Source organism: Gambusia affinis, linkage group LG14 (genome assembly GCF_019740435.1).
Source record: "Gambusia affinis linkage group LG14, SWU_Gaff_1.0, whole genome shotgun sequence".
Taxonomy (NCBI): domain Eukaryota; kingdom Metazoa; phylum Chordata; class Actinopteri; order Cyprinodontiformes; family Poeciliidae; genus Gambusia; species Gambusia affinis.
This window is the reverse complement of record NC_057881.1, coordinates 3,131,281-3,159,267: the sequence shown is the minus strand read 5'-3', so window position 1 is coordinate 3,159,267 and position 27,987 is coordinate 3,131,281. Positions and strand designations below refer to the sequence as shown.

At 36.4% G+C, this 27,987-nt stretch overlaps 5 protein-coding genes and 1 long non-coding RNA gene across 6 annotated transcripts; 3 read left to right on the top strand and 3 right to left on the bottom strand.

The window, feature by feature from the left end:
* LOC122843197 (antigen peptide transporter 2-like) lies at nucleotides 1-4,988 on the bottom strand. The gene is made up of 11 exons (XM_044137792.1): nucleotides 4,414-4,988; nucleotides 4,115-4,229; nucleotides 3,895-4,025; nucleotides 3,603-3,808; nucleotides 2,702-2,899; nucleotides 2,498-2,626; nucleotides 1,864-2,052; nucleotides 1,552-1,725; nucleotides 1,257-1,416; nucleotides 852-988; nucleotides 1-561 (listed from the first exon to the last, which is right to left on the bottom strand). Exons 1-11 carry the CDS (start codon nucleotides 4,925-4,927, stop codon nucleotides 355-357), a joined length of 2,160 nt encoding a protein of 719 aa, XP_043993727.1. The 5' UTR covers nucleotides 4,928-4,988; the 3' UTR covers nucleotides 1-354.
* Nucleotides 4,989-5,585: 597 nt separating this feature from the next.
* LOC122843211 (proteasome subunit beta type-9-like) lies at nucleotides 5,586-10,619 on the bottom strand. The gene is made up of 6 exons (XM_044137810.1): nucleotides 10,349-10,619; nucleotides 9,885-9,952; nucleotides 8,884-9,015; nucleotides 6,202-6,331; nucleotides 5,931-6,072; nucleotides 5,586-5,785 (listed from the first exon to the last, which is right to left on the bottom strand). The coding sequence occupies exons 1-6, from the start codon at nucleotides 10,397-10,399 to the stop codon at nucleotides 5,658-5,660; spliced, it is 651 nt and encodes a 216-aa protein (XP_043993745.1). The 5' UTR covers nucleotides 10,400-10,619; the 3' UTR covers nucleotides 5,586-5,657.
* Nucleotides 10,620-10,838: 219 nt separating this feature from the next.
* On the bottom strand, nucleotides 10,839-16,792 carry LOC122843210 (proteasome subunit beta type-6-B like protein). Its single transcript, XM_044137808.1, has 6 exons — nucleotides 16,672-16,792; nucleotides 16,163-16,233; nucleotides 13,901-14,032; nucleotides 12,880-13,009; nucleotides 11,610-11,754; nucleotides 10,839-11,261 (listed from the first exon to the last, which is right to left on the bottom strand). Exons 1-6 carry the CDS (start codon nucleotides 16,717-16,719, stop codon nucleotides 11,134-11,136), a joined length of 654 nt encoding a protein of 217 aa, XP_043993743.1. The 5' UTR covers nucleotides 16,720-16,792; the 3' UTR covers nucleotides 10,839-11,133.
* On the top strand, nucleotides 16,744-19,398 carry LOC122843206 (proteasome subunit beta type-7-like). Its single transcript, XM_044137805.1, has 8 exons — nucleotides 16,744-16,879; nucleotides 17,113-17,200; nucleotides 17,856-17,953; nucleotides 18,180-18,320; nucleotides 18,432-18,547; nucleotides 18,682-18,740; nucleotides 18,880-19,031; nucleotides 19,190-19,398. The coding sequence occupies exons 1-8, from the start codon at nucleotides 16,818-16,820 to the stop codon at nucleotides 19,299-19,301; spliced, it is 828 nt and encodes a 275-aa protein (XP_043993740.1). The 5' UTR covers nucleotides 16,744-16,817; the 3' UTR covers nucleotides 19,302-19,398.
* A 414-nt stretch (nucleotides 19,399-19,812) lies between these two features.
* LOC122843208 (proteasome subunit beta type-8-like) lies at nucleotides 19,813-26,004 on the top strand. The gene is made up of 6 exons (XM_044137806.1): nucleotides 19,813-20,098; nucleotides 20,352-20,493; nucleotides 21,862-21,973; nucleotides 22,649-22,778; nucleotides 25,197-25,401; nucleotides 25,771-26,004. The coding sequence occupies exons 1-6, from the start codon at nucleotides 19,949-19,951 to the stop codon at nucleotides 25,857-25,859; spliced, it is 828 nt and encodes a 275-aa protein (XP_043993741.1). The 5' UTR covers nucleotides 19,813-19,948; the 3' UTR covers nucleotides 25,860-26,004.
* LOC122843212 lies at nucleotides 23,378-24,706 on the top strand. Its single transcript, XR_006372679.1, has 2 exons — nucleotides 23,378-23,597; nucleotides 24,557-24,706. It is a non-coding gene; the product is annotated as an uncharacterized LOC122843212 (long non-coding RNA).
* Nucleotides 26,005-27,987: the final 1,983 nt, after the last annotated feature.

The following is a 27,987-nucleotide window of genomic DNA, read 5'->3' as shown; positions in this document are numbered from 1 at the left end:
TTCAGGTGTTGATTAACCTTTTATTTGAGACGTAATAACCACAAAACAACCTTTGGACATTCTGATTATAAATGAAGATTTATATCAACAACATTTATTTGTTGGGTCAATAATTTCCCAGAACATGAATCAGAAAATTAGATCATCAGAATATATCTGACAAAAGACACTTTCATTTTATGATTACATCAACAATCCTTAAAATAAATAAAAAGTTTTAAAAACATCTTTCATGTCTGTACAAAACTGTCTAAACTCACTATATACAAAAATATCTATTATACGGCAGGCATAGAAAATACTTCTTTCACCTGACATTAAGTTACAGTTTCAGTAAAGATAATTTACAGTGGTTCACTCTGGTGAGTTTGTCTTGTCAAACATTTCATTTATCAGTTTATGGTAGCTCCCCTGCTGCTCCATCAGCTCCTTGTGGGTCCCTTTCTCCTCCACTTTGCCTCCTTTAACCACAACAATCTGATCTGCGTTCTCGATGGTCTTCAGTCTGTGAGCAATCACCAGCAGGGTCTGGTTGGGGCAGCTGGCCAGGCCCTGAAGAACCTGCACAGACAAATAAACAGTTCAGCCAACAAATATCATTTTAATATATTATACACAGCATTTCAGAAGCATTTAGTCTATTTTCAATATGCACAATGATAAATATAAGGGGAAACACAAGATATGTCACAGATTCATTATATAAATAGCTGAAATTACGTAACATTATATTTGCAAAATCGGTGTGCAATATTTTAGGTAATATGATTAAAAATGGTTTCAGATGGTAAAATAAAAATTTACTAACACGGCCCTATGAAGGAATGAAATTCCCATAAATCAGATTGCACCTTGTTTTCACTCTCAGCATCCAGAGAGCTGGTAATTTCATCCAGAATGATGACCTTCGGCTCTCTGACCAGAGCTCTGGCGATGCCGATCCGCTGCTTCTCACTCTTAGACAACTGGCCGCCGCTCTCACCCACCTCTATTAAAGTAAAAAAGATCAACTAGAACTGAGATTCATTTATTTAATGCCAAAAACCAAACAAATGAAAAAAATTAAACTGTCACTAACACTGCAAAACAGTATAGCTTAGCTTTTTTCTCAGATATGTCCACAGAATTGTTTTCTTCTAAAAGCCGTTTTGCTCACTCAGGTTTTTTTGTTTTATTTTAACTACCACCAAATATAAAATATTTCTTGCTTCCACTCAGCCATGTAAACGGGATGAGGTGAAGTCAGACCGGTTTACCTGTGTCGTAGCCTTTCTCCTGTTGCTGAATGAATTCATGGGCGTTGGCTTTTCGTGCTGCTTCCTCAATCTTCTCTTGTGAGCAGTCAGTGAGTCCGTAGGTGATGTTATCTCTGATGGATCCAGAGAAGAGGACGGGCTCCTGGCTCACCACTGCAATCTATAACATATTTATTTTAGATTTTGTAATTAACACTCTTTACATATACAAGGAAAATACAGAAGATTTATTTATTCCAGTTTAATAGAGTTTAAATTATTTTAAAACAGAAAAAGAGGATTTAAAAAAAAAAACCTTCTTGTGGAAGAAGTGGTGATCATAGGATCTCAGCGGTTCTCCATCCAGTAAGATTTCTCCATCTTGAGGCTCATATAATCGCTGTAAGAGACTCACACAGGTACTTTTTCCTTCTCCAGATGGACCAACCAGAGCCGACACCTGACCTGGTTTCAACTCCAAACTAAAATCCTGAGACAAAATCAGAGACCGATAAATCACCACAATATGACAGCAATGTTTGAAATTAAACTAGATTTTATAAACATACAAGTTCCTTTATCAGCTGTGTTAAAGTGACTTTCTAAACTAAAAATCAGTTTCTCTGACCTGCAGTACAGTTTTCCCAGGGTTGGAAGGATAAGCGAAGTTCAGACCGCAGTAGTTGATCCGTCCTTCCAGCTGATCCGGTTTCAGTTTCCCATCTGTGCTGATCTGAGGTTTTCTGTCTATGTACTCAAAGACTTTCCCAGCAGCCATCACAGAGTTCAGCATGTCACCGAAGATATAAGTAAGAGTCTGGAAGAAAATAAACTCTATTAGATAGTCTGGTGTGAAATATGCTTTAAAGAAATAGTATGGGCCCCAAATGTCACACCATAGATAATCTAATAGTTCTAAGATTGTTGCAGCTTATTTCATAGCTTTTATAGCTTTAAAAAGATATAAAAGCTCGAAATTCTTATTTGAATGAACCTCTGCACTTTAAAACAATAATATAGTCTATAGAGCACAGTGCATGTGCTTGCTTATCAAACAGATGCGATATTCAAGAGACACATTGCATGAAATATTTTGCCAACAAAGTATTTTTAATAGTTTGTGACCAAAAATAAAAACTGTACCAATACAATCGGGCTACATTTTTGTCAGTGTTATTTTAAACATTAAAGCAGTATATAATATAAGTATATATTTGTTATATTATCAAAAATATGATCTAGCAGCTCTATAAAACACCCACCCTGATGTTGTTTCCCAGGTCTGACTGGTAAATGATGAAGGAAACCAGGTTTCCAGTGGTCATCTGTCCCATCTGGATGAAAAGTCTGCCATAGTATAAAATGAAGACCTGCATTCCCAAACCTGTCAACTACAGACACACATCAACAGGATATGTCACATAAGCTGTATGACGTTCTAAGATACATGAAAACAAACTTCTTACCCTCCGTGCAAGCAGGTAAATAGCACCAACAATGTCACGGCGAGTTTTCAGTGATTGTGTTTCTGTTAGTCGTTTATCATAACGATCAGCTTCATGTTTCTCTGTGTTGAAACTTCGAACCACACGAATACCAAAGACAACTTCGTTTGCAGCATCATTTGTACGAGCCATTGAGTACTGCATGTCCTGGGACAACCTCTGAGGAGAGAATAAAGTTGGAGAAAAGACACTGTATATATATATTTGAGTAAGAAATAAAATATTGATATTTACATATGTTACAATAAATAATGAGGTACAACATAATTAGATTTATTGATGATTACACTTCCAACTGAGACTCATTTCAGAATGTCTAATACCATTATCAGCACTGTTTTTATAAAAACAAAACAACAAAGTGATTTAATCTGACATTCTTTGTTTATTAAAGTGGCTCTACCACAATTTGAACTATCTGCACTATATTTTGCTGAATACAATTCAGAGACAGTTAGACAGTGGTGCAGAATTATGTTTCATCTTCTGTTATTGTTTGTTTAATTCAATTTGATCTGGACATACCCAGAAATCAAAAGAAAAATCTTTGTATTTTTACAACGTAAGGGTTAGTTTTAATTTGTTCTGAAACAAAGATTTTTAATCTTTCATACTCTTCCCCAAATTGTAATTACAGCAGTTTGTCTTTTTAATCTGTATACTGTGATGTGCCTGCTGATACATACATGCAAAAATACTGACATTAAAGAAAAATATTTTTCTTTTATATATTTTTTTTTTGCTTCTTAGAAATCTGCATCAGTACTAAACACTAAAATCCAGTATACAGTGTGATCTGCTGTGCTGATTGACATGGATAAGGTATACAAGGCTGTCATAGTTCTTAATGTTTTGCTGTTACCTGGTAGTGAGTGTCATAGATGTTCTGTATAAGTCCAGTAATGGGTGTTTCCATCAGTACCAGGAATGTGAGCTTCCATGACAGACTCATCATCAGGGAGATCATTCCCATCGTCTTCATAAATGTCCTCAGCAGTACGTTGACATTCAGACACACTGTCCTTCCTGTCAGGTTGGTGTCTCTAGACAACCTGGATGTGATTTCACCTGTAACAGAAATTAAGAACCTTTTGTCATTATATCAAACTGTTGATGTTATACACATATGGTGGTTTATAATTTGACAGGGTTACCTGTTTTTGTAGATTCAAAGAATCCAATCTCTTGCTTGGTTAAAGCCTCAAACAGTTTAACTTTGATTCTACATGCAAATGAATTGATGGCACAAATTAAGAGGCCTCCTCTGCAGCCAGCACCAATAGAGCTGATCAATGAAACAGAAACAGGGGCTGAGTTTGACATTTCACAGATGCGAGGGGAGAGTGAATTTGGTGAGAAAGCGTCACTTAATACCTTCCTGTAGAGTACAGGCCCATGAAGATGAGAGCTTTGAGGAAGTCACTTTGTTTGTAATGACTTCCCAGGATGTCAATGACTCTGCCTGTGTAGAATGGGATGAACATGTCACCTGAGAAAAAACAAACATGTTTATTTATTTTCATGGGAAACAATTCAGACAAAATATGTCAGTATGTGCTGGGGAAAAATTAAGCCTTTTCTGTCAAGTCATCATGCCACATGTATGATATTCACTCCATCCTCCTTTATGCAGTGTGTGTGTATAAGAGCAGAATAATCTGCTCTTGGCTTACAGATAACTGCCAGTGACAGGAACACAAAGCCTCCAAACAGCTTGGGATAGTCGGGCTTGAAGAGATGGACAACCCTCATGAGCAGAACCCTGGACTTCTGTTTCTGGGCTTTACTCCCAGCCTCCTCGTCGCTGTCCGGGATGGTGATCTCCCAGAACAGCGCCGCTCCGAGCGACGCTCCGGCGAACACCAGCCAGCAGCGAATATCCGCCACCGGTCCACATGGGCTCTCCTCCCGGTACAGAACCCTGGTTCCGGTCTCATACACCGCTGGAAGCAGACTGTAGGCTGTTACGAACCGGATCAGCAGCGGGCTCGGGTCTCCCAGAACCAGCAGAGTTGTAATAGTTACTGCTGACCATCGTAGAGCTGCAAAAAGCCACAGATGCGCAAAATGTCCCAAAACGCTGTGAATCCCAGCAAATCCTGATGCGTAAAATAAAGAAAGATCAACGCAAACTGCTACAAACAAAGCGGAGACTTTGTGGATTGTTGTTCGGTCTTTTCCTGCCATGTTTCATCTGCAGCAGTCCTCATATGACCTGCTCTGCTGTAGAATTAAAATATTTTTGCTCTCAGTGCTTTCAGTTTCATTTTCTAGTAAGTTTAGGGGTTTCCCGTAACTACAGCGAAGGGCTGAATAAAGAAGGGCACCAACCAATCATTATTTTCTTCTGCAATATTCTCTTAATATATATCATTTCTGAGTAGTCATTTTAATATTTAATATAGATGGGAGTTTAAACTTAACATACAACACTGCTACTCTACTTTTATATGTCCATATGTATAACTTGGCTTAAGTTTGGGAGACATTTTTATAGCCTACTAAAGCCAACCCCAAAATAGTAAAGTTTTTAGACAAATCCCTACAGAAGGAGAAAATGGTCATTAACGAAATATAGTACGCAAATGAAAATGACAAAATAATGAATAATAACGTGGTGAAGCTATTTGAGTACAGTTTATGGATATTTTATTTTGAATACCAGCTTTTAACAAGGTCAAAAGAAGTAGATGGTCAAGTTCAGTTTTAACAGTTCTTCAGTGAAATACTACTGCACCAACTTAAATCCATTTTTTCTCTTCTTACTCAACAAATCAAATGATAAACTAAGCAGTTCATGAAATCAAATGAGATACATTTGTTTTAATAAGTAAAGAGATGAGAATGAGTCTTATTTTTTATTATTATAATGAATGTCAACAATACACTTATTGCTATGCTGAGAAAGACAGCTGTATCACTGATCAAAAAAAGTGGGTAGGTCATTTCCCAGAATGACTTTCTCCTCTGTGTTGTGTTCATCAATGGTGACCAAGTAGGCCACACCACCGCTGGAGCCGTCACGGTTCATGGCCAAAGCGAGAGCTGGAGGAAGAGAAAAAAAAACAAAAAACAATTTGACAGGTGAGAAAACAAAGCGACTATACATTAGGTAGTTTATACATCTCAAACTGTTATAATTTTAAAATGAAAATAACATTTTTGTACCATAGCAACAGTAATAACTTACTGTTAACCACAAACTTCTGGCACTCCTCTTTGCTCATTCCCTTTTGATACTCAGCATCAACAAATCCATAAACATAGGAGCTGCCTGAGCCGCCAACAGCAAAAGGCTGTCTGGTCAGGAGCCCGTTCAGGGTCGCAAAGACCTGTAAAATAATAATAAAAAAAACTAGATTAATGTTGAATTGAATGTAACTGAATGTGGGCATCTGTGAAAAGTAAGTGGCAGTGTTACAATAATCTCATGTTGTAGCAACTGCCATAAGAGCACCAACCTGTCCTCCATCTTTTCTGTCCCAGCCAGCGACAATGAGATGAGCTGACAGCTCCTCTTTGTATTTGTATGAAATGTTTCTCACCAGAGTGGCACCTGATCGAACCTTCGGGTCCTCACCTATTTCCATACTGACAAAACACATAATATTGACAGAGTCACAGATCTAATCTCTGCTATACCTTTACAAAAACTTAAGGCTCTGACTAAAATCAAGTTTTAATGAAATTAATAAAATTTCTCATAAATATTGACTTATTGCTGTAGCTCTTAATGCAAGTTATGTTATCTAAATTATAACTTAAGTTGCTTTAAACCCTTTTTTTGTCCTGGAAATATGTAAAAATTGAATATCTAGGAAGTATCATAACTTAAACTTAAGGATCAGCAACAAGGTTTCTAGAAAAACATTAAGATTTTATTTAGTGGTTCTAAAGGCTCTACGTATGAAGACTATAAAAGATAAAGGCATACTTTTTTTTTTTACTGTCAGCCCCTCTGCTCTTGGCTCCCATACAAAGCTGTCGGCTAGTGCTAACACTCAGCCCCTCCCTCCCGTTTCAATCTCTTCTTAAGAGTTACAGAGCTAAATATATTTGAAATATTGGCTACCTTAGACAGAAAAAAGAGCTGAGTCTATGAAAGCAATGTAGCCAGTTTAGCTAGTTTGATTTAGGCATAACGAGGCAGTTTATCACGATTCAGCCAAAGTAATAAAATAACGAACTGCAGTCTGATTTTTATTGTTAATGTGTTTCTTCTTATTAAGCAAATAAAATGTGTAACATGTATTTTGGTTTAAGTATTTACTTACTAGAGGGCTTTTTTATTTGTGATGCAGAGCCACAGCTAACAGCTAGCTCCTCACTTCAGAGCCTCTGAAGGAGCCTGTATGGTTCTGCTGTTGCTCCTCCTACAAGTTGGACTGAACCATTGTTCTCATAATAGCGGGGGGGAACCTAAAAATTTATTCTTATTTTTTTCTTAGATGAATGGCAGATTTATTCCATTCTTTGTTTCTATTGCCTTTTCGTATTGGTATTGTTTAAATATAAAGGTTTGTTTTATGATTTCTTTGGGGAGGACAGTTCTGGACTTTTACAAGATTGGGCGGCCCGGACCTCCCGAAGCCCCCTGGGATTTCCGCCCATGGTACATATGCCAGATTTGATCTAGACCAGGGGTAGGTTTTGAGTCGATCTCAGCAGCAGGGGACAAACTGAACGCCGCCAGGACGCTGAGACCAGCACTTCCTCTTCTGACAGGCTTATAAAATATTCACTAAGATCCTAAACGTTTGTAGCTTCATTAAAGAATAATAATTTTTGAAAAATCACCAAAACGTGTTAAAATTAATATTGTCAGTAATTATTGTTTCAACAAGGTGTTGCACATTTCAGTGCCTTTCAGTTCCATTAACAAAAAAAATGTGACTCAAAGAGTGACTGACTAGCAGAGCAGGAGTTTAAATTAGCTAATCAACCATCGCTGTGTTCAGGGAAACGCTTATTAATAATTGTGAAATAAATATCAAACCTGGAAACCTGATATAGTAACGGACAGATATCCGTAACGGACATTATCGTAACGTAATGTCCGTTACGATATCAGTAACGGACATTTTTTTTTTTTTATAAAAAAAAATAATAATAATAATGTGCTAAATTTCCATCAAGCCGGATTTTACAGACTGATAAAAAGCAGCATCCCAGCTCAATCAATTCTATTCACACAGTAAGATTACTTTAAAGATTTTTTATGTAATCTTTGCTTGTCTTGCGGGCGCAGGCGGTTGCCACGGCAACGGGTGTGCTAACACAACAGAGAAAGAGAGTAAAAAGGTACGAGTGGTTATTTTACCTTTGATTACCTTTGCTGTGGAGCATTACAACCGTTGTAGTTTCTAAACGTTTAATAAACGACAAATTTAGACTAATTACCGCATTCGTTTGTGAGTATACGTCATTCACAACAAACATCAAATATATTTAATTAAATTTTAACTAACAAATGACTTATACTGCGATAATTATGTGAAATTAAATTAATTATATCCCAACTTCAGAAGATTTGCATTTACCTTTACAGAGCTCTTTGGTTCCTCCTATGAGTCAGTAGCTTCTCATATTGAGGTCAAATTTCAGATCTACATAACTGACTGATACCTGCTGGCCTCAGGTTTGCAACCAGCTTGTGACTGAGAAACCAGTAACCTCCTCCCAGAGACAGAATCTCACTGAGAATGAAACTGCATTAGGTTTTCTATCATTTTAATATTTCTGCTATAACTGATGTATTTTCGCATATAAAGTAAGTCAATAGAGTTTAATTTACAATTTTTATGTCTTCGTGTCATCAGGTAGATCTCAGCTGGCTGAAGAGAGAAAAAGTAGATCTTGGTCTCAAAAAGTTTGAGCACCCCTGATCTAGACCATCTATTTTAAACTTAGTGACACCCAGGTTTTTCTCACATGAACATATTGTTCTAAAATCCACAATACATGAAAGCATTGTTTTTATTTGTGACAAATAACTCACAGTCTAGCAAGATGAAGGATGTCAAACAACAATCATCCTTTGATTTTTATGTGAATGAAGGCATGGTGAGTATTTTGCTCCAACATCAGTTCTTCTCTGTTCAGGTCCTGTACATGGTGTTTTTTTTATAGTGAGTAGTATTTACCTGTGGACATCAAGCTGGTAGTTGACTGCCTCAGCAATTGTTTGAGCATCTGCTGCAGATCCTGACAGGGCACAGTATATCTTATCATGAAGTGGAGACAATTTATTCATCACTCTGTTAACCACCGACTCCCTGGAAGAGGAGATGAGATAAAATCAGCAAACATTAAATTTTAATGGAATATAATCTATTAAAATTGAGAGGATGAATTTTTGATATTTTTTTAAGTACCTAAATAGCTCATTTTCCAACATTTTTTGAAAAGTAAACCAAATAGACTTGGTTGGCCACTAAATTTGGCTTGCAATCGTATGTAGAGGATCAATGGGATTTTATTAAGAGGAAAATTAGAAACACCAGAGCCAACAATGCAGATGACCTAAAAAGCTATTTAAGACTCCATGTATTACCTCATTTTCAATACAATGAGGTAATACAAAATGACTCTCCATGGTAAATATCCTGCAGGCTACTTGAATATTAGGCTTTCATAAAGTTGGGCCAGATTTTAGAAAAGCCTGACAGGGACCCAATTTTCTGGGGGCCTCACAGATGTTTTAATGAATGTTTGTTTTGCAAAAATTTTACTTTGTATAAAGTTCATAAGTCCATATATGGATTGCTGTATAAATATTTTGGGACTTTTATAAATATAAACAATACTAAAGTATTTGAAAATTATGAAATTATAGTAAAATTCTTTTTGGAACAGCCCACTAAATCAGTGGATGCCTACTGACTCATTAACATACTATAATTTTCATGTAATAATTTTTCCTTAGTGGATGGGGTACCAAAATTGTCTCCAGCCCAGGGAACCGCATCCTTGTAAATCTGACCCTGGCTGTAAGTCATTAAAATAACAGTAATCATAAAATAAGAATTAAATCAGTGTGCAATGTACCAATAATACAGTTAAAGTACTAAATTAAGTAGGCTTTTCAGTGATATTCACTGAGATGCACCTGCCTTCATTCTCATGATCATGAGCACTAACTCACCCAGCAGACACTCTGGAGTCAGACCCTAACACGACGCCTCCATTAAACTCTATGGCAATGATGGTTGTCTGGAATCAGAAAAAAGTGTTCAAAGAGGAATGTCACTTCATTGTAGCTGTAACTTTACATAAGTAATGAATAATGCCGATTTAGTACAAAAACAAAGTGAGTTTTTAACCCCTTCTCCTCTCTTTGGCTCTATCCCTACAATATATCTTTGCTGAAAATCCTGCTCCACTGACTGTTCTGCAAACGCTTATAGATGTGTGAGAAAAAAATGCTCTACGTTCACATGATGTGGTGTGTGTATGAGAAACAAATACCCCGAACAACTACAAGCTGTTAAATCGGAAGGGCTGTTAAACATGTAAAGTCTAGGTGGGGTTAAAATGCGTAAAACGAGCAGCTCACTTTTCCTTTAACAAAGCTTCTCAAATATAGGCTGTTAAAAGTCGATTACTTACTCCAGTTTTCACTTCTTCGGACAACCACTGTGGCTCCGTTTCTCCCAACATGGCAGACTCTTTGTAACGACGACGCCGAACTGGAATTAGTGTAACTCACCAGAAGCTGACACTCACACTGACACTCACGGAGCAGCCCCTGTTTGCAGCGGTTCACTTGTTTTAGAAAATGATATGTAACGCTCAAAAGTGCCTAGCAATTGAAGTTACACACCATTCCATTATTAAAACATCAGACAGACTCCATTTTTTCCTGCGCTAAAACGAAATTGAAAGTTAAACAGTTCTGCTTTGCAATACGTAAACCAGCCAGCACTGCCTTAGGGTTAATGTGCAAGACTTTTAAGAGTTTGCAGAATTTAGCACATAAAATACATACATTCTCTTTAAAAAATATTATTTTAGCTGATTTCAATTGTAGTGCAATCAACATGTTAATAAAAATAATGACTGTATATTTGGTTAAAAAAATAAAGAGAGCACAAGGAGGTCTTGGAAAACAAAATGCTTTATTTTCTTGGATAAAGATATGTATTCAAATGTAATTGCATTGAATTTTTTGATCATATACTGAACTGTCACTTATCAAAAAACAGACACCTGTCTTTCACATAAAATCCCCAATTTTTGATTTAAATTACACTAAGCTTGCTCACCTAACATGAAATTGAAAGTGTGTCCTTGTAGCCAATAGCTAAGACAGAAGAAATTATATCACTTAGGAATTCTAAGGGATCATTCCAAAAATTCAAACATTTATGTAAAACTAAATCATAAAAAATAATTCATTCATCATGAAATCTTGGCAGCTTGTCTCCAGGTACAACCACATGCTCCACCTCTTTTTCTGTTATCACCACCAGGTGAACAACACCTCCGCTGACGTTGTCCCTGCCCATCGCCAGAGCAATAGCTGCGGAGTGAAAAGAGGAAATATAGAGGTCAGGTTCAACAGGCATGAAGTACTGAGAATACAGCCAAAGCTACTGTGACATTAACAGGTTTGATTCAGGATAAAACCTGTAGGATACAATTCTGATTCCCTTGCTTATGAATCCTCTCTAACATCCATAATTTTCTGGAATATATTAATCTCGATCTTTCACTTAGCATTAGCTTTTCTTCTGTCTTATGTTATCACATTATTTTTTACATTATATTTTAAAGAATTAAGCTGCATTAACCAAATTTCAAATCTTGAAAGGCATTCTGTTACAAATTCAAAGTAATCTGCTTTAGGAACTTAATCAGTAAACTATACCATTGGTGGCAAACTGTACACATTCCTCTCTGGTCATGTTGGGTTTGTATTTAGCGTCAACGTATCCGTAGATGTAGGTACTTCCTGAGCCGCCGATGGTAACCTGCTGACTGAGTAACATTCCACCCAGAGCCACAACATAAACCTGCAGAGGGAACAGAAACATCAGGCGTGACGCTAAAGTAATATTGTGTTTTTGAGTCTCAATGTGTTTGGATGTTTTTCTTTTATTATTGTCATTATGGGGTTTCCATAAAGCTTCTTCCTTTTGTGTTTCTTAGTTTTTCTTATAATTTACTCTATGTGCATTTAGTTTCTACTCTTGGTTCTGTGTTTTGTTTCAGTATTAAATTCCTTCAGTCTTCATATGTCAGTCTACTTCTCTCTCTGCATTTGGATTTTAGTACAACATGAGACATGACAACCTGGTCCTGTGTGACAACAAAATGATCTTCCTCCCAGTAGACAAATTATAATTTAACTGTAATTTACTATATTATTTGGTAAACAAAGTTTAAATGGACTCAAAGTGCATAAATCATCCAGTAGGTCACAAAAGAATCCAGAACAACATTTAAAGCACACCATGCCTCACTGAACCAGTTAAGGTTGTAGTTAAGGTTTTAACAATAAGAAAGAGAGACTGAGGGGGGGAAATACACAATTTTTGAGAGTTCCCAGCCCAAACCACTGCTGAAAACTTTTTGGAAAGTGTGCTCTCTGAAAATCCTGAAGGAGGGAACTTGGCCATTAGCTGTGACCTTGAGTTCTAGTACACTTGAGTTGAGCAGCAGGCCAGTGATCCAAAAGACACCAGAAAAACACCATTTTAACTAAATGGGTTAAAATAATGGAAACTTTGGAATGGCCTAGTCAAAGTCTAAATTTAAATCCCAGAAAGATGATGTGGCCTCACTTTAACAAAGACCCTCATGCTTGAAAACCGTCCAGTGAGTCTGAATTAAAATTTTTCCTAAGTGATATAGAAAACATGTTGGCAGTATTTGCAAATACTTGACAACTGTTTTCTACCAACAGGGACACAATCAACTATTAGTAGGGAGCAATTCATTTTTCACACGAGACCAGTAGATTTCTTTCCTTATTAAATGAAATCATAATTTGACATTTCCAATTTGATTTATGGAAGAAATTTGTGTGTGTGTGTGCGTGTGTGTGTGTGTGTGTGTGTGTAAGCCGGGGCAGAGGGGTTGTGAGCGATTAGTTCTTCACATATTGCATATTGTATGCCTGATCACCAGTGACGGACCTGAGGTCCATTCTTCCTGTCCCAGCCGGCTGTCATGAAGCCGGCCTGCAGCTCGTCTTTGTTTTTGTAACACAGGTCCTTCAGGACAGACGCTGCAGCGATCACAAGAGGAGGACTTTCCATCTGAACACTTTTCCAGATCAAAAAAAGAAAAGAGACAAATAAGTGAGAGCAGGAAAGAAATAAGCTGATGAACATAATCTGGAAAAGGTCAAGTTAATAATAATTACATAATCAATGTGGTAATTGTTGTGTAATATCATAAAATATATTAAAACTAAAACTACTTTCTTTTGGGGTGGTTACTTCAGTTTTCACTGCAAAAAGAAAACAGGTGACCCAAGTTTTAAAAATGTTGTTAATTTGCTACAAGTAATCAAATTACGTTTATCCAAGTGAGTATATTAAGTTTAGCAAGTTGTCACGTTAAACAAATGTAAGTAAAGTAGGTTTGACAAACTTAATTTGATTACATTAAAGAGAATTAACTCCAACATAATTTTTTCTTAACTTGGAGCTTCATTCTCTTTTTTTAGTGTTTAGGTGGTGAATTATGAACCTTAATTAATTCACTTTTAAATTGAATGACTTAAGTTTTAGCACTATGTAAGAATAAACTTGGATAACACTGACTTTGGCATTTCTGTCAATGTTTTTGTGTCAAATTTGTAATTTGACACAAAAACATTTGAACCGGAAAATTGAGAGCCACAACTTTCCTCTGCAAACTAAAATATGGTAAGCAGTACCGTATTTTATATAATATTTGTATTAAATAACATCTATCACATATCAGAAAGCCTTTCCTGTCATATGTTTGCTTAAAGAAACATCACTAACATTTGAGGTTATGTTGTCAATGTTTTTAATATCCAAAACAAATTAACAGATGACCTGGTTAAACTTCACAACACAACTGTGTTGTCTGTGAAGTAAAGATTAAAGGAGAATGTAGAACCAAACGATCTCAACATAAACAGTTTCTGGAAACAATGATATAAATGTTTTTAAGTGTGAATACCTGTGGAAGGACAGGTGGGACTTTGCAGCCTTGGTGACGGCTTGAGCATCTGCCAGTGAACCAGCGATGCAGCAGAAAATCCGGTCATGAACCTGAATCACCTTGTTGATGGTTTTAGATGATACATAATCCCTGAACAGTCATAAGACAGAGAGGCCTTTTGTTTAGAATCAGGATGATACTTTGCTTAAAAATGCAATCATGAAACTAATAAGAACAATTTGTTAATTATGCCAGTTTAAATCAGTAACATCAGATTTCATAATTTTCCCCTTCAAGTTTAGTTTCTGCACATCTTTAATTTCAGTAAATCACTATAATTTATTTGTAAAGCCTTTGGGACAACAACAACAACAATTATAATAAAACATGATAAAATATTATTGAAAGCTCAACATGAGAATGTATCTTGTTTTCACACTCAAGTCCAGCACTTCTACTCAATTATTAACTAACTTTCTGATAAACATTTTTTAACAAGGTGTTTTATTTTCATGCCACTTTATTTCAGATGTAGCCACAGAAATGCCAATTAACTCAGACATTTTTCATACTTTACAATTTACAAGTCTAGGGAAACAAATGATAGAAAAAGTAAATTAACGCTTTGTCATAAAATAAAAAACATCAAAATGATCTTTAGACAGGTTAGTGTAACTGGGTTTATATTGTTAGTTATATATTTCCACAAAATGTTTTCTTTAATTTATTTGTCCTCTTATATTTGTCTATCCTTGTGTTCTTCTGTGTCTGCTATAAGGGGTTTGGTCCTCCAGCTCCGCCCTTCTTTCTATACTCAGTTATTAATTTCCTCTTCCCTTTTGTTACTTGTTCCACTGGGGAGAGGCAAGTTTTATTATCCGTTGTATTCCTTTCATTTATATTGTTCGAATGTTTATTTTTCCGCCTGTATTAATGATGTCTATTTTCAGTTGAATTGCTATTACGCCTTTATAACATCTGATGCATGTTAATACTGTTATTTTGTATAGATCGGGCTGGCGAACTAATGCTAATGCTAATGTCTCCCGATTGACAGGATAAATAAACGGAGACCGCCTCCAAACCCTGATTCGGAGTTTTGTGGTTTGTCTGATCACCACACACAACGCAGAAGTGCACCGGTCACATTAGTCTGAACTATAATAAAAGTATTATTTAATTATTTGTTAATGCAGTTTTAAAATTGGGAATATTTTTGTTTTCGTGTTTTTTATATTCCCAGTATTACACTTTCATCTGTCTTAATTTACCACTTTTTCTGGCATTAAACATATTTGAAAGCTTGATAAGCATCTTCTGGCATTAACAATATGCAAGGTGATTTCACAAATTTGTTCTTTTTTTCTCCACCTAACTGTTAACTGTATTTTTATGTATTTTTGTATTTTTATTTTTATATATTTCACAAAGTTATTGCCCCAGGAATAACTTTGTGAAATATTTATCAAAAAGTAAAAGGCGATCACAAATGTTATGTAATTAATTTATAATTAAGTATAGTCAGCCAGACTATATTATTGTCTGGCTGATATAACAGTCTGTACTATATCAGCTTTAATTAGCAAAACCAATATAGTACAGTTGTTCATTTCATAAGCATCCCATTGCTTGTGAAATGAACAGTAAAACTGATCAGGCAGTTTATTTATCATTATCGTTTACATATTGCTGAGAGTGAAACTGGATTCCAGTTTGTCAATTGAGGAAGATTTTTATTTATTTATTTTATTTACCAAATGTCTTAATTTTAACCACAGATCAACAAACATGCAGGATCAAGGAATAATCAAATGGACTAAAAATGCTATAGTGTCAAATGTAAATATATTGACTACAAACAAAACAACCTAAATATAAATACGTTTTGCCACAGACCTGACAGAGCAATATACTGAAACATTTATTTTAAAATGTTGCTTGGCCATCAATAGAATGAATCTCAATTGTTTCTAGACCAGTGGTCCCCAAATTTGGTGCAAAAAACCTGCCATTCCTGCATCACACGTGTTCCGGTTCCAGCAGACCTCATTCAAATGATTACCTTCCCAACATCCCATTAAGTTTTAAATTCATTTATAGGACAAGTGTGACAATAAAAAAGCTGTAAGCCTTGAATACCAGGATTGAGGACCACTGCTCTAGATGTAGCAAGAGTTTGAGGATTTGTTTCTATCTCTCTACAAATTTTGAGCAAACAGAATCAGTAATGTATGTGTGTAAAACAGAAGCGTTCTTGTCATATCATCATAACATGCCTACCCTCCTATTGACGCTCTGGAATCTGAACCAATCACAACTCCTCCATCAAAGATTGCAGCCAGGATGGTGGTCTGTACAAAAAAAAGTTAGAAAACTGGTGATAATAGTATGCGTTGATCAATATATGAATAATAAGTAAAGGATTTATGAATAAGGGGCAGTTTCTCCCTGCTGAAGCAAAATTAAGGATCGTTTTCTCTTTCTGAAGCGAGATACAGTTGCGAGGAATTCTGGGATTTGGAGTTTTGACTTAGAATATTTTAAAACGGTAAAGAGCCTAAAACCCAAATTGAAGCCATGTATTTTATTTTACAAAAAGTAGAAGAAAACGGTCGGGCGTTTACTTGTCAAGATTCATAAATAAATTTTGAACGGATTCGTTTCACGCTGTTTTAGGTGAGCTGCTCCTCAAACTGTTCACCTGCTCACACGTAAAATGGTTACCGGTCATCCGTAACAATATGCTGCATCAATTCTGAATAAAAGTTAACCTGTCCGGATTTACTCACCCCTGTGCTGACTCCTTTGACTTTTGAGTCCGTGTAGTGTTTCTCCATTTTCTCTGTAAAATCGAAAGGAAGAAAGGAGCCGTGACGCTCAGAACAGCGACCTCAGGCGCACCGAGACGCGCAGGGAAGCCGCAGAAACATCAACTATGGCGCTGTCAACTGTCCTCGAAACCCCCGGAGCTGGGTTTAATTTTGAAAACGCAGCGAGGTATGGCCTTTGTTTGTCTTTAGCGTATTTTATCATCGTTAATTTAAAATAAAATAAAAAGTAACCTGGGTGTTCTGGGCTTTCATCGGTATCAAAAGTGAAACTAACTTTTTCCTGCTTATTTATTAGATTGACAACAACAATGTGATGGCGTGTACACTTCTATGTTCTGGTTATAAATGGTTACGATGAGTAACTAGTAGCACTAACTTGCTTCCTCCGTTTTTCTCCAGAAATGTTGCCTTACAGGGTCTCCTTGACGGCGCACAGACACCAAAACCTCTGAAAACTGGCACTACCATAGCAGGAGTTGTGTTTAAGGTGGGCGACGCAGTTCAAACTACAACATTAAATTGTCAAAAATATTTTTTATTAGAGACTGAGTCATTATGAAAACCTGACTAATTACAGAGTAAATCCCTCACATTTCAGCACCCCAAAATTTAACCTCTAGATTTGACCCAAGAACATCTGAAGGTGTCCTGTAGCACCTTTGTACCAAGTTGATATCTGTAGCTGTGTGAATTCAGGTTTTTAATGTAATCAGAAACAGTCAGATTGATATTTGGTTAATTTGAGCATATTTTGTTCTGTAAGGAGACCTTTCCAAACTTTCTAAATCTGGTAATATAGCTAATAATTTATTAATATCACACCCTAGAACATAGAGTAATGTTGTTTTTTTTAAATAAAATAAAAGTAAAACTTTGTTTCTGCAGTGTAACTGTGCAATGTAAAATGTGTATATAGTGGGAATGTCTTATCTTCCCAGTTTTGTCCTTTGCGTTACAGTTTTCTAATTAGCCAGTGCATAGTTTTAATTAAACTAGAAGATAAAAAAATACTCTCAACCATTTAAGCTGTTGAATTCTGTGAAACATTTTTTCACTTTAAATGTTTTTTTTTTTTACTGTACTAACTCCTCTAAACACAGATGTAATCCAGTCCTAATGTCTCATCTGTCTCTGCTGTGCAGGATGGAGTTGTTCTTGGAGCCGACACAAGAGCCACATCCAGTGAAGTGGTGGCCGACAAGATGTGTGCCAAGATCCATTATATTTCCCCAAATATATAGTAAGTTTTGGGAATTTTACATGAAAAACAATGAGAAGAGAAAAGAGGTAGAGCAGATGCTCCATTTAAAGAGGCAGTTGTTCAACGTTTGCTTCTGGTCTTGGGACATTTCCCCACTTCTCTCTCTGGCTATTTTCTGTCTGATCACTATTGGCCACTAGAGCTAGATAATTTATATCGTTCATTGTGTGTGTGTCATAATCCTTGATTTCTCTCTGTGTTTTAGTTGCTGTGGAGCAGGAACAGCCGCAGACACAGAGAAAACCACAGATCTTCTGTCATCCAACCTCTCCATCTTCTCCCTGAACAGCGGGAGAAACCCTCGTGTTGTCATGGCGGTGAACATACTGCAGGACATGCTGTACAGGTTAGTAGTAAACACATGGTGTACATGGATGAAATGGTAAATTGAGATCCTCTTTGCCAAAAAAACTCTACATTTTGTCAGTCAGTTTCACATTTGGTGTCTTGTCCTCAGGTATCACGGTCAGATTGGAGCCAACCTGATACTGGGAGGAGTGGACTGTTCTGGGAACCATCTGTACACTGTGGGTCCATATGGGAGTGTAAATAAGGTTCCTTACCTTGCAATGGGTATGTAATGAGACACAGCACAAATAATGTTTTTTTTTTTTTTTTTATGACATTTGAGTATACAGCATGTTTCAATTCACAGATGTTTATTTCTTGCGGATGTTGAGTAAGGAAGGTTTCCTTTCCATTCACAGGTTCTGGTGATCTGGCTGCTCTTGGCATTTTAGAAGATGGGTTCAAACACAATCTAGAGGTATAATACTTACCAGTGTGTGAAGAGCTTTGGAGAGTGTTGGTGTTTGATTTCAAAATCAAACAAGCAATCACTATGACCTTTCAACCTCTGTGTTTTATTTGTTCCTTTCTGTCTTGCTTTTGATTTTCTGTCTCAGCTGGAGGAAGCGAAGGAGTTGGTAAGATCGTCCATCCATGCAGGCATCATGAGTGACCTCGGCTCAGGCAACAACATCGACATCTGTGTCATCACTAAGAAAGGAGTGGACTACATCCGACCCTACCAGGAGTCAGAGTACAAGGACAAGAGGTGTGCAGTGCTAGATATCAGACATGTTTATTTACTTATTATTTCTTTTCTGATCTGTAGAAAATAAAGAAAAAAAGTTTGTACATAAACCTGATTATGAGTTACAGCTTAGCTGAAAATAACTATTTCAAAACCATTTCTCTCTTTCTTTCTCCCAGGAATATTAAATATCGATATCGCCCGGGCACGACTCCAGTCCTGACAGAAAAAGTAATTGCCTTGAAGCTGGAAGTTGTACAAGAAGCTGTGCAGAAGATGGACACTGCCTAAACTACACAACTACAGAAACAAATTAATACAGCATAAATAATAACAATTTGCATTCTGCTGCTGAACATTTTCAATAAAATCATTTTTAAAACTGTAATATTGACTGTTGTTTTCCTCCTCCTTTAATTTTATGATCCAAGCAACTTAACAACAGTCATATATTCACTTTAGCAGGATTTATAAGTAACTATTTTTGATGCATGTTGAGATAATTTACTGCTTTTACATTTTTTTGTAATAAATCACTTGCTGAATCTCAGTCCAGTTTTCTTCCCAAAACCTCCGTGTTGCCCTTCCTCATAGTGACTGATTGTGATATAAAATAAAGCTCTCCCATTGGCTAATATTTTCCAAGCATTTTTTTTTATTTCAGTGAATATTGAGACAGTATATTATTTAATAAACTCAATCTGTGAGTTAAGATCTATTTTTGTTGCTTGTGAATGGGATGTTTTTGACGAGAAAAGCGAGAAAAGGCACTGCAAAGAAAAAAAACGACTTTTTTCAAATTCTTTCACTTTCAGTTTCTTTGTCACGTACAAGGAAATCATTGATCAGCTTCGCCAAACGCGTTTCTGTTTCTGAGCGTTTGTAGGAATTATATCAAACAGCTACAATAATAAATAAGGTCTGGTATTTAAGACACAATGGCACTTTTTGAAGTGAGCGGTTTTAAGCCTTATTCTGAAGTCCGTGCGCAGATTCTCCCGTTCGGTCAGACTCGGCTTGTGGACCGACCGAACCACTACACCTTCAACACTAAAACCCAGGAGTTTGCTGTCCCTCTGGGCGAGGACGTGAGTATAACTTCAACTATTTATAAAAGACAAAAAAAAAGTTACACGACACCTAAACAAAGCGTCATATTTTGTGGTAATTGAGTTATTTCAGCTTCTCTTGTTTTTACGTGTATCTGAAAATGTAATAATTTTTTCTTAATAGAAAGTAAAATTATACTTTGTTATGAAAGCGACACTGTTGACATATTATAGTATGACTTATTTAGTTGCGTTGTTTCGCCTCCTGTTGATTTGATCCCTCTTGTTGCAGCCCTCTGGGTTTCTGAAATCCTGCAACCATGACGGAGGAGTTTGCATTGACCTGAACCACGGTACCACCACTTTGGCTTTCAAGTTCAGGCATGGAGTCATCGTGGCCGTGGACTCCAGAGCTTCAGCTGGGAACTACCTGGGTAATATTAATGACTAGCTCTCACGTTGAAATGAAAAAAAAAAAAAAAAAAAAAAAAAAAAAAAAAATCAATCAGGAAGAGAACAAATAAAATGCAAGACAGTGAATAAGCAATTGTAGTTATTTGTGCCATCAATACCTAAAATATTTGACCTGTCATGGTATGAGCAAAGAACGTCTGGACTTCAAGGCCAGACGTCTAATATGTTTGGTTTTGTGAATTAAGTGGGTTGTTTTAGGAACTCATACAAAATAACTCCACCATTTACAAACTTTGAGAATATTTGTCTTTAGTTCATGACGATGTCCTAAAAATTTGTCAAAACTGTATCAAATTCAGAGCATTTGTCTCAACTTCTCTACCTTAAGCTCTAACATTTCAGTAATATTCATAGTTGCTAACTTTTTGAGTATGACTATGTTCTATCTTTCATCTAAACAACAAATTGAAAATTTGTTTTCTTTAATTTCATTTTGTCTTACTTTTAGTTCTTTCTGGTTAGATAATCAGAAACATATTTATTTTCAACTTAAATCTTGAACCAACAAGGATTTTATTTTTGTTGTTAGTTGGCTGAAGAAAAGACCAAAAATGTGAGAAACAGAAAATATTTCTTACTTAATCTATAAAAATGTGAACTTAGAAAAAGGGACGTGCACAATGTAAAACCTAAACTATGTGTTATTACAGCAAACTCTTAAGAAAACTGTTTTTGAAGTGAAGTGATAGAATGATAACACCCGGCTTATAAAGCAGGCAAAAAAGCAGTCTCTGATTTTTATGTTAATTGCCTGAACAGGTATAGGTTTGATTCAGGACAACTCTGGGTAAAAAATGGGACCATAAAGATCTTAATTGTCTTCTGCAGGTTGAACTAAGTCTCTTTATATCCATGGAAGATTGTACATCGTTTGCTTAGCTCACTTTTGCAGTATTGATTGTAATTCATTATACCAGTCGAGAAAATATGACGCCAGGCCAACTAATTACCAACGGAAGTTGATATAACCAGAGTCCAAAATCTTAAACTCTATTAAACCTGACCTTTACCGGTTTGTTTACAGTCTAACATTAAGAACAACAGTTATGTTACTCTTTATTTTATAAACTATTGAATATATTAGCTGTAGAACAATATTTGTACCTTAATAACTGAAAACAAATTAGAATTATTAGCAAGTATAAACTTTAATAGTTTTGTTTAATCCTCTAATAAAGAAAAACAACACATTGAATAACAGTAAAAGTAAAAATAAAAGTGATTTCAACTGTAAAACAGTTCATATCAAATGTAATTGGGTATAACAGAATGTTTGTCTTTATGTTTTTACTATGAGGGGATAATTCTCATGTATATTTATTCTGCAGCATCAAAGGATGCCAACAAGGTGATAGAAATCAACTCGTACTTACTGGGGACCATGTCTGGAAGCGCTGCCGACTGCCAGCACTGGGAGCGGCTACTGGCCAAAGAATGCAGGTAAGCCAAGTTTTCTTTGTGTTTTAGACCTTTAATGATTTCATTTGGCAGTTTAGTTGCATACCACTTACATAAAATTAAAAATCAAAAGAAGTGTTAGTAGTCCTAAAAACTATGGAGAAAATTCTCAATTCTTTTTTGCTGATTTGATTGAAATTAAAAATAATTTACCTTCAAGCTGGAAATACTGCTACATCAAGCCTTTGAGAGCAATCCTAAAATCAACTGAAATTCTCCTACTTAAGAGACTTTCAGAAATCCTGCATTTACCTACTTATGAATGAATTCAGGCTTTAGTGTATGATTATTGAACAATTTACAACAGATTTTTAAATCAAACAAAAGATGCCAACCTAGAATACATTCGGCGCTAGAGGCACAATTTTTGCATATGTTTAATTAAATGTAACCAGATTAGCTTTATTCGTATTTGTTTTACAGCAACATTTGATCATGCTATACTTTTATATACAGTTATCTTTTTGTATGCACCAAAGCAATTATTCTGGACGTTTGAATTTATTTTTTGATGGAATAATGATTATGATAAGCACTGCTTTAAGAAGTAGTGATCGCAGCACCTGTGGGGATTTTTTGTTAATTACAAGTTGTCGTTCAAGGAACCTACTTGCTATGGTGTCAGCTTGTTGAATGATCCAATTTTACTTTGTCTAGACTGTACAGGCTGAGAAACGGTCACAGGATTTCTGTGGCCGCTGCATCAAAGCTGCTGTCCAATATGATGTTGGGCTACAGAGGCATGGGCCTCTCCATGGGAAGCATGATCTGTGGATGGGACAAACAGGTGAGGCGTCTTTTCTTTTGCTGAAGGAAAGAGATGAGTCTTAAATTGTTTTATCAGTGGAACACAGACATTTACATTATAGTGAGTAGACAGTGATTTTGTTTAATTACTATGGTGATATCAGAAATTGAGTAACAAATGTAGCATAAATTAAGGATTACATTTCTAAATATTGCATATGTTCCATTAGAGGAAGTTTTGCTTTACAAACACCACAATAGAATTATTGGGGAAAAAATTGCTTAACAGAATAATTTAAGAGTTTTAAATAGTTTCATAATTAGCATGATTAGTTCCAAAATTTCACCAGCAATCATGATGCACATAAAAATTGGGTCTGAACAGAGGGAGAGAGTCAATTTGTACTGCTAACAAGAACAAAGTTTAAACAATAAAACTGTCAACAGGAAATGCAACGACCAGCAATTTGTTCAAGTTGCATTTACAGGTAAAAGCCAGTAAATTAGAATATTTTGAAAAACTTGATTTATTTCAGTAATTGCATTCAAAAGGTGTAACTTGTACATTATATTTATTCATTGCACACAGACTGATGCATTCAAATGTTTATTTCATTTAATTTTGATGATTTGAAGTGGCAACAAATGAAAATCCAAAATTCCGTGTGTCACAAAATTAGAATATTACTTAAGGCTAATACAAAAAAGGGATTTTTTAGAAATGTTGGCCAACTGAAAAGTATGAAAATGAAAAATATGAGCATGTACAATACTCAATACTTGGTTGGAGCTCCTTTTGCCTCAATTACTGCATTAATGCGGCGTGGCATGGAGTCGATGAGTTTCTGGCACTGCTCAGGTGTTATGAGAGCCCAGGTTGCTCTGATAGTGGCCTTCAACTCTTCTGCGTTTTTGGGTCTGGCATTCTGCATCTTCCTTTTCACAATACCCCACAGATTTTCTATGGGGCTAAGGTCAGGGGAGTTGGCTGGCCAATTTAGAACAGAAATACCATGGTCCGTAAACCAGGCACGGGTAGATTTTGCGCTGTGTGCAGGCGCCAAGTCCTGTTGGAACCTGAAATCTCCATCTCCATAGAGCAGGTCAGCAGCAGGAAGCATGAAGTGCTCTAAAACTTGTTGGTAGAGGGCTGCGTTGACCCTGGATCTCAGGAAACAGAGTGGACCGACACCAGCAGATGACATGGCACCCCAAACCATCACTGATGGTGGAAACTTTACACTAGACTTCAGGCAACGTGGATCCTGTGCCTCTCCTGTCTTCCTCCAGACTCTGGGACCTCGATTTCCAAAGGAAATGCAAAATTTGCTTTCGTCAGAAAACATGACTTTGGACCACTCAGCAGCAGTCCAGCTCTTTTTTTCCTTAGCCCAGGTGAGACGCGCGCTGTTTCTTGGTCAACAGTGGCTTGACACGAGGTATGCAGTTGAAACCCATGTCTTTCAAGCGTCTCTTGGTGGTGGATCTTGAAGCACTGACTCCAGCAGCTGTCCACTCCTTGTGAATCTCCCCACATTTTGAATGTTTTTTTTCACAATCTTGACTAGGTAGCGGTGATCCCTATCGCTTGTACACTTTTTCTGACCACAGTTTTTCCTTCCCTTTGCCTCTCTATTAATGTGTTTGGACACAGAGCTCTGAGAACAGCCAGCCTCTTCAGCAATAACCTTTTGTGTCTTTCCCTCCTTGTGCAATGTGTCGATGGTCGCCTTTTGGACAGCTGTCAAATCTGAAGTCTTCCCCATGTTTGTGTAGGCTTCAGAACTGGACTGAGAGACCATTTAAAGCCCTTTGCAGGTGTTTTGAGTTAATCAGCTGATTAGTTTGTGGCACCAGGTGTCTTCAAAATTTAACCCTTACACAATATTCTAATTTTGTGACACACGGAATTTTGGATTTTCATTTGTTGCCACTTCAAATCATCAAAATTAAATGAAATAAACATTTGAATGCATCAGTCTGTGTGCAATGAATAAATATAATGTACAAGTTACACCTTTTGAATGCAATTACTGAAATAAATCAAGTTTTTCAAAATATTCTAATTTACTGGCTTTTACCTGTATATGTCACAAGACAGTAATCAGTCCGGTTAAAATGCTCGGCTTGGCTCGCAAAGTAATTTTATTTATATAGCACATTTTCATCAATGAGTGTTCAAAGCATTGTCTTGCCCTGTCAAAATCTGTGTTAGTTGTCATCCAGTCTGTTCACATTATCTCATGGGTTGAGAATTTGGTTGTGTGAGTGGGTTCACACCAAATAATCTGTTTATTTAAATACTAAGTGGGTGGGCAAATGAGTATCAAATTATGGTATTTAGCTATGATTGAAGGCTAAATGCGTTACCTATAAAGTAACTTACTTGTCAAAGTTAGTATTTTGTCATTTTTGTACTATAGATCAAACTAAGATTATAAATCGTTGTGTTCTCCAGGGTCCTGGTCTCTACTATGTGGATGACAATGGAACTCGTTTCTCTGGCCACATGTTCTCCACTGGATGTGGGAACAGCTACGCCTACGGAGTGGTGGACAGCGGCTACAGAGAGGACATGACAGTGGAGGAGGCGTATGAACTCGGCCGCCGAGGAATTGTTCACGCTACACACAGAGACGCTTATTCAGGAGGGGTTGTCAACAGTGAGTACATATTAATAATTAACTTTGGTGGTTTAATTTGTTATTTACTGTTAATTGTTTTAAATTGAAAGGGAAATGGTTACATACTAATTTATAACTTTGGAGATACATGAGTGTTAACTTCCTTAATTATTGTAAGAAGTTATATTTTTGACAGTAACATGAGGTGATACTGCTAAAAAATAGTTAAAACAACTTGAGAGACAGGTGAAATACAAAGGAATTTTAAAAAAATCAATTGAATAAACACTTATCACATCCACAAAACAACATTAAATGATACAAACCCCATGATCAATTAATACTATTTATGCATGAATGACTAAATGTTTATGCATTTGCATATCTAATTGTTGTTTGTTTGTCCAGTGTACCACATGCGAGAGGATGGCTGGATAAAGGTCTGCAAGGATGACGTGTCCGAGTTGATTCATCGCTACAAAGAAGGAATGTTCTAAGTTCCTTCATCACTTCATGATCAGCATGGGAGATGGAGTGGTCTTAGAAACTGAAGTGCTCTGTGTTTTATTCATTTCCAGTTACTAAAAAATGTGCCTTATGACCAAAAACTTGTCAGTGATAATAAAATACTACAGAAGACAATATAGAGTCAATATCAATAAAATGAGTTGGTTTGTGTGTGAGATTCAGTATCAACCTTTTGACCTTCAACCTCAAGGCAAACTTTGATGTCAGGTGCAACTCTGACTTAATTAAGCAATTAGTGTAACACCTCCACTTGAAGACAACTAGCTCATGTAATATTTCTGAAATGCTGTGACAGGTCACATGGGGAAAAAGGAAAAATATTACTTACTTGTATAACTGTATGTTCTTTATATGTTAAGATGTTTTTAAGTTCTGGAGCAAATGGGCCAGGTTATTAAGTGTGTGATAAAGTACACGTGTTTCCTGTAACAATGTTGCAGAACATGTAGCTTATTTGGTATCAACATGAAAAAGTTTCTTCTGAAGTATATTTTTTTTATTATCTAATCATTCAAAAATTGACGTAGAAAGCAGTGATTCTTTTAACCAGCGAGCCTGGATCATACATCAGGTGACAAAACTAATGGCCATTCAAGTGAAGGTTAGTTTTGCAGTTGTGGATCCACTTGAATTGATAGATCGTGGTGCAACTTATGTTTCTCTTACAGTCAATATACAAACCATAACTACACACAGGACCACACAGACAGTTTATCTTGGCAGTTCACCTTCCATTTTGTATTTGAAACACATTCAGTTAAATCAATTGCATAGACCCTCTACTAGTTGGCATAATGTAAACATTTAGATTCAAGCATAAGACAGCAATTTATCACAGCGCTCGCTGTGTTTAACTTGGATGTGCAGATTGACCCCAGAACAAAAGTCAAAGACCTGTAGATGTTGGCTGAAGCTGGTTAGTCGGCGTCATTATTCACAGTGAAATGTGTTTTACTGACATGGGCTGAAAGGCCATACTGCTAGGAACAAGCCTTTACTTCAAACGTTGTCGTTTGCAAAAGCACACGGATACAAATATCTTCATTTTGCAGACATGTCCTGTGGTCTGATGAAACTAACATAGAACTGTTTGACCATAACTACAATTGTTACATTTGGAGGAAAAACAGGAACGCTTTCATCAATTATGTCAAATATTGACAGCATCATGTTTATCATGATTTGTGGTTGAAATGGTGAGGATGGACACGGTGGACCCAGGTTATTGAGCAATGATGGTTTTAATGGTGAAATACATAAAGTTAGGCAGTACAGGTGAGCAGAAGGTTAGTAGGAGCTCAGAACTGGAACTGGAATAACTAAAAAAACAGGGATTGACACAACAAACAACAGTATTGTTAAGGATCAGGGAACACAAGTGGGATTAAATACACAAGGGATAATCAGGGAACACGAGACAGCTGGGAGCAATCAAGGGGTAGATGGGACAACACAGAGGAAGAGAACAGGCGTTTCAACGTGTGTTTGCTTATTTTCTTTCTCAAAACAGTACAATACAACTGCAGTACTCGGAAGACACAGTAGCTGCCCTTACAAAAAATCCCATGTGATCACATGTGGTTCACACAAATTTTACATGTGAATGATGTGAATCACATGTGAAAGCACATGAATACGTGTAATTTTGGAACGTTTCGTGGTAAAATCACGTGATTCACATGTGATTCACACATTTCCACATGTGATCACATGTGAAAATCACACCAAAAATCACGTTTTCACATGTGATTTTCATGTGATCACATGTGGAAATGTGTGAATCACATGGAAATGTGTGTTTCACATGTGATTTTACCACGAAACGTTCCAAAATCACACGTATTCATGTGATCACATGTGATTTTCATGTGATTTTTTTGTAAGGGTGGAAGCATTACAGCCTCTTCATTAACAACCATTGAACAAATTACTGTTTCACATTTCAACAACAGAGACTCAATTCTGTGAAAAACACAGAAACCTTAATGAATACACAGAGAAACCAAATCCTTATAATGAGGCTGTTTTGCTACAGGAGAACTTGGTATATTTCATAAAACAGGTGTTATCATGAGGAAAGAATATTATGTATATGTA